The sequence below is a fragment of the Sinocyclocheilus anshuiensis genome, unplaced genomic scaffold (assembly GCF_001515605.1).
Source record: "Sinocyclocheilus anshuiensis isolate Anshui unplaced genomic scaffold, SAMN03320099.WGS_v1.1 scaffold11, whole genome shotgun sequence".
Taxonomy (NCBI): domain Eukaryota; kingdom Metazoa; phylum Chordata; class Actinopteri; order Cypriniformes; family Cyprinidae; genus Sinocyclocheilus; species Sinocyclocheilus anshuiensis.
Window position 1 is genome coordinate 272,780 of NW_015551076.1, and position 11,672 is coordinate 284,451.

At 35.7% G+C, this 11,672-nt stretch overlaps 2 protein-coding genes across 6 annotated transcripts in view; both read right to left on the bottom strand.

Moving 5' to 3' along the window:
* Positions 1-3,926: 3,926 nt before the first annotated feature.
* On the bottom strand, positions 3,927-10,582 carry LOC107662375 (transmembrane protein 150B-like). Of its 5 annotated transcripts, none has more exons than XM_016452362.1 (7): positions 10,394-10,582; positions 5,587-5,670; positions 5,394-5,453; positions 5,006-5,073; positions 4,803-4,930; positions 4,536-4,713; positions 3,927-4,412 (listed from the first exon to the last, which is right to left on the bottom strand). In XM_016452362.1, the coding sequence occupies exons 2-7, from the start codon at positions 5,649-5,651 to the stop codon at positions 4,213-4,215; spliced, it is 699 nt and encodes a 232-aa protein (XP_016307848.1). In that variant the 5' UTR covers positions 5,652-5,670; positions 10,394-10,582; the 3' UTR covers positions 3,927-4,212. The 5 variants fall into 5 exon arrangements, with proteins under 5 accessions (XP_016307848.1, XP_016307850.1, XP_016307849.1 ...); XM_016452364.1 differs by lacking the exon at positions 10,394-10,582 and adding an exon at positions 7,272-7,910; XM_016452363.1 differs by lacking the exon at positions 10,394-10,582 and adding an exon at positions 7,272-7,910 and having other exon boundaries at positions 5,587-5,691.
* A 192-nt stretch (positions 10,583-10,774) lies between these two features.
* The window catches only part of LOC107662374 (adenylosuccinate lyase-like), a 5,940-nt gene continuing 5,042 nt past the window's right edge, over positions 10,775-11,672 (bottom strand). The window contains exons 10-11 of the mRNA XM_016452359.1: positions 11,036-11,212; positions 10,775-10,915 (exon numbers count right to left, since the gene is read on the bottom strand). Of these exons, the coding sequence (XP_016307845.1) occupies positions 10,829-10,915; positions 11,036-11,212 (264 nt within the window). The 3' untranslated portion in view covers positions 10,775-10,828. The remainder of the gene's footprint in view (positions 10,916-11,035; positions 11,213-11,672) is intronic.

Below are 11,672 nucleotides of genomic sequence, written 5' to 3' on the forward strand. Positions count from 1 at the left end.
GATGCCCTTTAGCCAAACACAGCATTTACCCCATATCTAAGACCAGAGCCCTTTGACTTTGCCTCTGTATTAAATGTCTGTTCAAGTCTGTTAAAAGGTCACAGTGATGCCATGTGTAAATTTCATGGTGGATAAGGATGGCAGTCTGGGACACTTTCTGGTTGGCTAAGAGAGTGAAGCAGTGGTTGCACTAGGCTTTGAGCATGAAAATCAGGCCCGGTTCTACGGGGGTGCTAGGTGCTCAAACGAAATCAAAAGCACCCTCAGTTAAAGCTGTATTAATGGCATTTTATTGAATATTTGGTCAAATATCCAGTGCGTTATGGTTTGCACTCTGGAGATCGATTTCTATTTCAACGTGTTTTTGCAGCGTTGAGCAATGTAGCCAATCACGGACATATCTGTTGATTTCTAAAATCAGAGGCGTTTAAGTTAGAATCCACTCACTGCTGAAATCGCCGGAGTTTTTGGTCTGGTATTGTGTTCAGTGCGAATCATCTCATTATAACAAAGTGTTGACAACGTAAATAAGAGATTCGTTGTGCAGCGTAGAGAACTTTATTGATAATAACATATCTTTGTGAGATTGCGATGAACTAAGATGAGTGACAGCTTTTTAGTGATTATGAACGGAGCGCTCTTTGAGCCATAGCAACAGACGCAAATATATATATAGCCTATATAGGCTATATATACACTACCGTTCAAAAGTTTGGGATCACTAAGAATTTTAATATATTTTACCAAAGTTTATTGTACTCATCAAGGCTGTATTTATTTGATCAAAAACAAAGAAAAAAAATGTTATTTTGTGAAATATTATTGCAATTTAAAATAACAGTATATATTTTAATGTACTTTAAAATATAATTTATTCCTATGAAGCAAAGCTGAATTTTCAGCATCTCCAGTCTTCAGAGTCACATGATCATTCTAATATGCTGATTTATTATCAATGTTGGAAACAGTTGTGCTGCTTCATGTTTATTTGGAACCTGTGATACTTTTTTCAGGATTATTTTATGAATATATAATTAAAAAAAACAGCATTTATTCAAAATGGAAATCTTGTGTTACAATATATACACTACTGTTCAAAAGTTTGGAGTCAGTAAATTTTTTTTCTTTCTTTTTTTGAAAGTAATGTATACTTTTATTCAGCAAGGATGTGTTAAATGGATAAAAAGTGATAGTATATTAAAACAGAAATCCAATATTAGAAATTGAAATAATATCTCACAATATTACAGTTTTTTCTGTATTTTTGATCAAATAAATACAGCCTTGATGAACACAAGAGACTCCATTAAAAAACATTAAAAATCTTACTGATCCCCAATTTTTGAACGGCAGTGTATATACATACATATAGTTGTGTTACAGCACCCTCACTAATTTAAGAAGCACCCTCAGTTGATTTGATTCTGGAGCCGGGCCTGGTTAAATTGTATTTTATAATCTATTATCTATTCAATTTACAGGTCAAACTTCACCAAACTGGAATTATTAGTACCAATAAAATACAGACAGACAAGACAGACAGACGAGACAGATAGATAGATTACCAGTTTTGATTTACATACAAACTGTATCTTATATTAAGATTTTGCGGCGAGTCTGTGTTTAGACGACAGCATTACTCCATTGATCCTATTCCCTAAAAAAAAAAAAAAGCAGATATCCAAAGAAGATTGCTCGGATTTGAGAAAAACACTGATCATGAAAGGATATTAAAATAGACAAGAGAAAGAAATAACAGATTCCCAGGACTTTTCAACATGCCTTTAAGTTCCCTTCATTTGCCCTCTCTTGTCCCTCTCTCTTTTTGTTCTGTTTTTCCCCACCCATTGAGAGCAATGTGTATGTGAAAGAATGTCATCGTGAGACACACAGACTGCTCTCTACTGCCGTTTACCATCTGAAAATCATGTCTTAACTGTGTTGTGTCCAAATTCACAGGCTTATTTGACTGACTTACTGAATGGCACAAGCTGTGTTCGTCTAAAAGAGAGAAGAAGTGATCTGTTTCTCATTTTTGCATTTAACCTAAACTACTTTAACGCTGTTTTGATGTGCCTTTTTAACTAAAGGCTTTCTAAAATACAATTTACATTTACCTGCGAGCGGAACTATGCAAATGAGTCAAGAGCACCCTCTGGTGTTTGCTTTGTGTAAACCACTTTCATTAGGCGTTTCTGTCACACGTTATTTTTTAGCAGCGTTCATTACTATTGCAATATTAATTAAGCGTTAAAAAAATCGAACTTCGTATATTTTGACCTGCAAATTATGAACGGAACCTCAAACCTCCTCCACTTGAGGAGAGATGCTCTATTCCTTGTCTAAATGATATACCCTACCCTACACACTCAGGCTTTCATTTAGTATACTATACAGTGGAGATCAAAATTAGAGCACAACCTATAAACTGAAATACTTTTTACATTTTTTTTCTGAAATAATTGTTCATCTTCATCGCTCAAAATGTAGCTGTGGGTACACCAATGTTCTACTAACATGTTTGACAAATTATCCAAGGCATTTGAACAAAAACCTTTATTTTGTGGAAAACAGTGATCAAAATTATAGAACAGTAACCACTTTAGCACGGAAGATGATTAGAAGTACATTTTTAGAGGGTCAGCGGTCAAAAACTAGTAGGAATTGTAGAGGCCCTTGCTTTGAATGACTTCAGCACATCTGTGTCCGCAGGACATCACTAGTTTCTCACACTGCGCTGGTGTGATCTTGGTCCACTCTTCTTCCACAGTTTGGTAACTGTAGTGGGTTTCTTAGCCATAACTTTATCACCAAGGATTTTCCAGAGATGTTTTAGTCGGGCTTAGATCAGAACTCTGGGCAGGCCATTTCATTATTTCAGTGTTTTCAGCTTCAAGGAACTGCTTTACCCATTTTGCAGTGTGACAGAGGCATTGTCCTGAATGAAAACTGCAGGCTGATTGGGAGATGTTTGCAGGGAAGGAATTGCATGTTGCTGAATGAGGTTCTGATAAACATTTGCATTCATCCTGCCATGTAGCTGTATTAGTCTTTCCCCAGTTTGGCGCTGAACAAAATGTATCCCATCGGACCCAACTAAATTAAACTTGCAATTCCAGCTGCAGTGTTGAACCGACTCCCCATTGAGAGTCTCTGAATTATCTTGTCTTCTCATGCATTTGTCTCACGTGGAAGACCAGCGGTTGGGGGGCTTGAATGAATTAGTGTAAATTTGCAGTATTCGAGAAATCACAGATTTGGAATTACTAACTTCTCTTGCAGTGGCTGAAAGTGTCATCCCTTTGGCCTTCATCTGGACTGCCTCCTGTCGCAGGGTTTCAGTCACCTTACAGCAGCCCGCAATCTTGCAATCTCAGTTAAAATTAGAGGAATGCTGCCAGTTAAATAGGGTTTGTCATATAATTAAGAAAATATGCACCAGGTGATAACACCAACAACTTCTCTAATTTTGATCAGAGATCTTTTTCAAAAACCTCATTTAATTTTTTATACTGTGCTGCAGAATACAATTAATTTATGAAATATGTTTTAAATACTGCCCTTCTGCTCCCGTTAGGATAGCTTTAAATAGGACTAAGCAGTGACCTTGTTCTCTAATTTTGATCTCCCCTGTAAACCTAGTTGGAAAATCCTACTACACCAAAGGAACCCTACAGGCCTACTACAACCGAATTACTGAAAATGTTAAAGACCACCATACCATCTTATTTATTTCAATTTGTAGACTATTACTTAGCAATTGTGAAGTCAAATTTATTCATATTCATTAACAGCTCTTTTGTAATGGTCAGATTTAAATATTTATAACAGAATATATTTAATAACATTATGCAAACAAAGGCTTTTACACTACAAAACAGACCAAAAAGATCCAGGATGAAGCATAATTGTTTGTTCACTGAGATAGTCTACTGGAAAACTACACAGATGAAACACATTTTTAATTATAAACTATAATTTAACATCATGTAAATGTCAAGTAAACAATATGCTCATGAATTCAGCATAGCATTTCTGCAACATATAATTTATATTGTAAAATGTGGATTTGAACGGTGTTTTATGTGTGTTTCAGTGCATTTAGCAGAGTTGTGCAGATTATAGTTCATTGTGTCCACATTAAATGGCGAGTTTGTTCAACTTGTACGTATCTGTCTGATTACCACACAGCCACAACTTGCCAGCTGCTCCTCAGTGAATCTCCTGTATTGTCCACACACCATTAGCGTCACTGCTGCTTTTCCTTTCCTTGTTCTGTACAGTGAGCTTGTGGCAGTCAATGTGTCTGAATTCTGCTGCAAAAATCGCAAAGAGCGCAAAACAACACATGACCAGAGCCCACTCACATATGGCAGCTTCAGAGCGAAACCCTGTTTTATAGAGAACAAACACTTAGAAGGCATAAGGTTAAGGACAACAAAATTACAACTTATAATAATATGAAGTGAAAATGCATTCATTTCATAACTGAAATGAGTTATGAAATGTTATCATCTTTTAGAGCTGAAGGATACTGCAGATGACCAAACAAGTACACAGGCTGCAGAGGACAATTCGCACTGGCACCACCCATTTGCGGTCATTTGGCGGCGGGCTGTAGTACGAAAGCCACGCCTGGATCCAGAAATAAACCAAACCCAGGACGAAGGCCATGAGCGCCCCAAACAGATGAACCCCCTTCACTACAGATTGCTAATAATGCAAATGCAAACACAAATAAGCACAACACAATTTACAAGTAATCAAGTAACCCTCGTTTGTTTGCAGGCTATATACTGTACCTGGAAGTTTCCTAGAATGGAAATCCCAATGCTAGAGATGAAGCCAAGCACCAAACCGGCCGTGTTTAAATGAGACCCAGAACCCAAATCGCGGACCTGCTGAAATCTGATTGTGACAATCCACAAAGCTACGGAAACAGAAAGAGTTCACACAAAAGGTACAGTACATGGGCCAATTTTCCAAATAAGATGAGAGGACTCACCCAACACACAGCATATGTTGCAGATCTGAGAAAACAGGCAGCTCTGGGGGTTGTATGAGCCACATGTGCTGGAGGAAACAATACTCATTGATTTTCAATGTCATATTTTCAAATTCACATCCATTTATTATGCCTTTCTAGCTCTGGAACATCTTACAGACACACAGTTAATCACTCAACGCTTTAGTTAAAATCATAAGTAAACACTTCTTGAGGAAGCTTAGATCCATTAATGTTAGATGGAGGCTTATTTTTAGCTCAATAATTACCATGTTGTTAAAATATATACAGTATATATTAAACACACTGTCCCACATGGCCTCGTTTTCATTCCTGTCAAACATTATACATGGCGCTACCCTGACTAAGTCTAATTTAAGATACATACCTGATGAAAGGGAATTCTTCGGTTATATTAACAGTGTTATTGGACACAGCTATGGCATACCTGCACACAAACAAGTGCAGAAAGAGTCAAATAAATAAATGTTTTGTATTGATATTGAAAAGATATTGAGGATATTAAAAAGGGTGAGAGAAATATTTTGAAAAGAGTGAGAGAAACATGAAGTAATACTCACACAGCCCACATCCCAATAGTCCCAAACACTGCCAGGGTGACAGGAAGTAATGCCCAAGCCCACATGATGGACCAATCAGATCACCTGTAGAAAAACCAAGTGTCTCTTTACATATAAACACACATTTATTAGCATGTATAAATTTCACTGTGACCTAGCAAACATTTCAATGACTGAACAGTTCCCTATAAAGTCTTCACAGGATATTCAACCAAGGCATAGAAAAGTGTCAAATTATGTATTATATACATTTATATATGGAGCAATAATTATGTATTATGGATTATACATAAGGAACCTATGAATCAGAAGTCAACTCTAGATAAACAGTTAGGAAGTATCTGCTTAGGTTTTTACAACCCCACCAATATAAGATATCACATAGTGTTTAAGGGAGTGTCACGTTTTTCCCCATACACCTGTTCTGGTTATAGTGGTGTTGAAAGTCATCTTGTATTTTATTCTTTACTAAAGAACAGCATATGAAAGAGAGTCTTCTTACTTTCAATTCAATTCAATTCAAAGCAAACTTTACAGCAAAGCAACTTTACAGCACTTTACTTTTCTGACTATTAAAGCCTCAAAACCAAATTCCCTTTCAGCGTTTTTCAAGCTGTACATCTGCCAGTTTTCCTTCAAATGGCAAAGACTGGTATGCAGTCAGATATTGAGACTACGGTTTACTGCTTCACTGGGAATTAATATTACTGTCCATCTCCCATGTATTATTTTCTCAGGCCAGCAGAGTAGAATGACATTCCCTTTTATACTTTGGTTCTTCTTTCCATTACTCTTGTGGAAATTGTTCCTACCACTAAGAACAGATATTTACAATCATGTAAAACAGTTTTTATGACAATTATTATAAAATAATCTTAATTCAGGGCAAATGCAAAGGGTTAGACACCAAAGGATTTCTTATACCAGCACAAACCTACAACCGTATGTCAAAAGAGCCGATCATCTATATTTGGACTGTCTGTCGTTTCTGTGAGTTTACTTAACAGACTAACTTAAAATGTCCACAAATAAACATTGGACATGCGAAATATAATAGAGTAAGAAAAGACTACAGAAATATCACAATCACCACTGAACTGATTTTAGCATGCTAGCTGTACGTTAGATACAGTGATTACAGCAACAGCAAAAAAAGAAAAACAAAGTGTTTCAATTTTCCTTTACAAAGTGTTCAGTTTAAGAAAATAAACCTAAGATCGTAAAAGTAGTAAGAAATCTTAACTTTGAGGAAAGAGACAATGAAATAAGCAAGCATAACTTACATGTTCGTAGGCTATAATTTACTAAGTTACTGTTCAAAAGTTTAGTTAATTTTTATTATATAGCCTATTTATTTTCATTTAGCAAGGATACTAGTTCAAAATTTAAAATATAAATGTTTTAAGACGTTTCTAATAGAAGTATTTTTAATGATTTCTGGAGGACCATGTGACACTGATAATGCATTACATTTAATTTTAATAAAAATAAGACAGCATGTGAGCAAATAAGGGACCTCTTTCAAAAACATTTAAACAATCTTACCGACTCAAACTTTTGAACGGTAATATAGCATATTTGAATAGCAAATGAGAAGAACCTCACCTCTCACCTACAACGCTGCTTGTGTAGTACGTGTGTGTGTGTTCCTAGAAATCAAATCACATTATATCTCACACACACACCTGCTTTTCCTTCTTGCAGATAGCGATGCATCACTCAGAAACAGTTGCTTATACCTGCTCGTCAAAGCAATATCAACTTGCATACAGGCATGCACATATGGCCAAGTGTTCAAGGCGAACGTCAAAATGGAGACAAAATATGATTTTTGGCACAACAGTTTTAAAGTTTATGAGGGATGGCCTTGTTGGCGCATAAAAACATCCAGTGAGCGGGTAAGTTAAATAAATCCTTGTTTAAAACGGGCGAAATCAAAGAAGAATCGCCAGACAGGTTCAAGGAGACCGTACATGAACGTTCAACAGGTTTCAAACCATTTGTGACTATGGACTTTGCGCCAGATCATAGCATTACGACTACTGCAACCTGTCTACCTTTCCCTTATCTTGTTCTATTTCACGTTTTTTACACCCTCATGAAGAATTGTGCCACGAGTAACACCATATCATTTACACATAAGTTAATAATCTGTTTCCTCCCTCATTTTATTACAGCCAGTTAGCCATTAATTGCCACAGTAACGCAGAGACCTTCTAAATCATCTAAATGCTGTCATTACAGTCTTTGTTATTACTTAACATCACGTGAATGTGATTAAAATACCTCAGAAAACTAAACAAAAAAATTATTATAGTTTTACAGTTTATATAGGCCCTATCTCCTGGATACATGGCCTAACACCCATTAAAAAAGTATAACTTTTTTTAATGGGTATATATATATATATATATATATATATATATATATATATATATATATATATATATATATATTAGGGCTGTCAGTTTGACGCGTTAATTAATTAGTTAAAAAATTAACGCGATTAAAATATTTTAACGCAGTTAATGCACTGGCCATAAATGCAGTTATGCCCTAAAATTCAAGATGTTGGTGCAAAAACTGCCCCTGTATGACTTTTTTTTAATCATATTTATATCATACTATATCACACCAGCAGTGAGAGCAATATCAAGTGCTGATTTTGTCCCGAATATCACGAGTTAAATGTGGTTTTATACAACAGTTCAGTAAATAAGAAGTTGATATTGTGTTATATTTTAAACACAATAGTATGTGTTATTGCTCAATTTTGCAGAGAACATATTACCTTTAAAGCCATAGCAGAATTGTTGTGCATCTCTGCGCAACACAGTGGTGTTTTCTGAATGAATCCGCGTTTTGAACGAATCGTGTGAACCAATGATTCAAAGCTATTTACTGAATTCCTGAATGAATCAGCCGTTTGAACGAATCGAATGAAGACATTTACCTCCACTTGCTGGCAGATTAGTTTTTTATTTGGAGTATCATTTCATTAAAAATAAATACATAAAATAAAAGTAATAATATACTAATAATACTAATAATATACACACACACACACACACACACATACACACAAATTGTCATCATTTACTCACCCTTATGTCATTTCAAACCTTTCTTTTGTGGAACATAAAAGAAGGTATTTTGAAGACCGTTGGTAACAAAGCTGTTTTGGTTACCAATGACTTATTGTATGAACAAAAAATACTGAAATGTTTCTCAAATTATCTTCTTTTATGCTCCATAGTTTATGTTGGGCCGTAGTAGCCTAAATGTTTATGTGTAATACATTTTATGTTGAATCAAAATAAATATTTTTTTCTAAAGCTAATATCTTGATATTTTCTCATTTAACACAAAAATAGCTTTAAATAATCTTTTGTGGGTATTTTCACAGTCACATTTATTTTGCAATTAATTAGAATAATCAATCAACACATCATGTAATTAATTAGATTCAAAATTTTAATCGACTGACAACCCTAATATATATACACTCACCGGCCACTTTATTAGGTACACCTGTTCAAGAGTATTGTACTTACGTACACTTTTTGAGTATCTGTACTTAACTTATTATTTTAAGTTAATTTTAAGTTGAGTATTATTTTTTCTGGAAACTTATGACTTTAACTTCACTACATTTGAAAGACAAATATTGTACTTTTCACTCCTTAGACACATTATATTAGACATATTATATTAGACATTTACCTATAAAGCCACAGAAGAACTGTTGTGCATCTCCTAATAAAACACAAAAGGTGTTTGACTGAAGCAGCACGAATGGCTACACATAGATGTGTAGAGCAGTGTGAGATCACTGCATCCTGCTTTTGTGGGGGTGGATAGTTAAATAATTGTTTTTTTCCCCATAGGTTTTTAACATTCTAAAAGCTTTTTATTCCAAAGATACTACAAGCTAGTCAGTCTATTAAGCAGGTGTAATGTATTGTAAGTTGCTTCAGAGGTATTGCAAGTATTACATACAACAATAATAAAACAGTGCATTGACATAAGGAAATTTACTTTTGGTACTTAAGTACTTTTAAAAGCAAGTACTTCTGTACTTTTACTTAAGTAAAAATCTGTCTTTACAACTTTTACTTGTAATGGAGTAATTTTTGACCAGCAGTATCTGTATTTTCACTTAAATAATGGAGTGGTGTACTTTGTCCGCCTCTGGTGGCCAGTGAATGTATATACACACATTTAAATTTAGTCATTTAGCAGACGCTTTTATCCAAAGCGACTTACAAATGAGGACAACAGAAGCAGTCAAAAACTAACAAAAGAGCATCAATATGTAAGTGCAAATGACAAGTCTCGGTTAGCCTAACGTAGTACACGTAGCAAGGTATTTTATATACATACACATACATACATACATACACAAAGAAAAACAAGTAGATAGAATAGAAAAAATAGAAAGCTAGTGGGGTTTTTTGTAGATAAAAGATAAAGTAGAATTAAAATAGAACAAAAAGTGCTAGATAGATATATAATTTCTATTAAATACCAAGTTATCCTTTGAAGTACCTCTCAAATACCACTTTTTTTTATATAACACACATGATAAAACCATCCTGAACTGAAGGCTGGTCTTAGCTGCTTTAAGCTGGTCTTTATCTGGTTGGTTGGTCAGCTGGTCTCCCAGCATGATGAGCTAAGACCAGCTAAAGAAGTGGTCAAAACCCCTGTAAAACCAGAGCCCTTGACCAGCTATGACCAGCTTCGGCTGGTTTCAGCAGTTTTTTTTTTTTTTCAGCAGGGACTGAAAAGTTCCGGTTACATTTACCTTAAAGTCAGTAGTCTTCTCATGCTTGTTTTCCCAAATGCTGCCAAGTTGCTTTTAAAGGGAAATTAGGCCCATTACCCCTTCCCTCCCTCCCAGCCTCTCAAATATATGTATATCTGACAATACAGAAACATTTAAGGGATAAAAGTTACATAATACACTTAAATCAGACAAATTTAACACACCCATATTCAGAAAAGTTCCTCTACATAGTTGAATTAAAATTTAATTTTTAGATAGGTCAAGATCAACTCGTAACAATACCAGAGTAAATGTCAAAATGTGCTATTTTTTACACATTAAGGTTTACATATTAAAATTACTATACATCTGACTTAGAGTTAAAATGTCAAACTGCCACATAAAAGACCACACAAAAGATTGAACACCTTATTTATTGTAATACTGTTCTGATGTGTCACGTATGTGTTTGTTTCAGAGCTGTAGTTCAGTCTTGACATCCATTTTACTCTTGTATGGCTCTAGAACAGGCCTGACCTCCTCAGACAAAAACCTTGTAACCTGAGACAAAGAGAAAGTGGAAGAAAGAAAATTACAGCTCACATCATTCATAAAAACATAAAACGTGATAAACATTAGTAGCACAGCAGTGGAATGATGTATAGGTATGCGTGTGTGTACCTGTTGTGGGGCTCGGCCGATGAAGGTTTTGGGGTCCAGTATGGAGTCCAGCTGTCCGAGTATGGGGGTGAAATATGGATCAGCTTGAACCCGAGCCAGCAGTTCATTATCCCCCCCTTCCTGTTTGACTGCAGCCGCAGCTTTCTGGGACAGCACCCGAATCTTCTCATGGCAGTCCTGAGTGTGTTTTCATTACACACAAAAATCAGTCAGTCAGTGTTAAACATCCGTTTCTTTCCTGCATGAAAGTCTGCAACATTTACTGTGCTTATTTGCCAAAGCAAAATTTAAAGTCCCCATTAGGGCTGCACGATAAATCGCATGCGATATTTAACGCGCATCTTATCAGTGAAGCCGGCTCTGTAATCAGCGGTAAATCTCCATCACCTGCGGGCTTTCACATTGAGCAGCATTAACTACACAGAGCCGTTGTTTACTGACGAGCTGCGCAAAAAATTGCGCGAATATGGATGTGGTTTTGCGCAACTCGTCAGTGAACAACGGCTCTGTGTAGTTAATGCTGCTCAATGTGAAAGCCCGCAGGTGATGGAGATTTACCGCTGATTACAGAGCCGGCTTCACTGATAAGATGCGCGTTAAATATCGCATGCGATTTATCGTGCAGCCCTAATGGGGA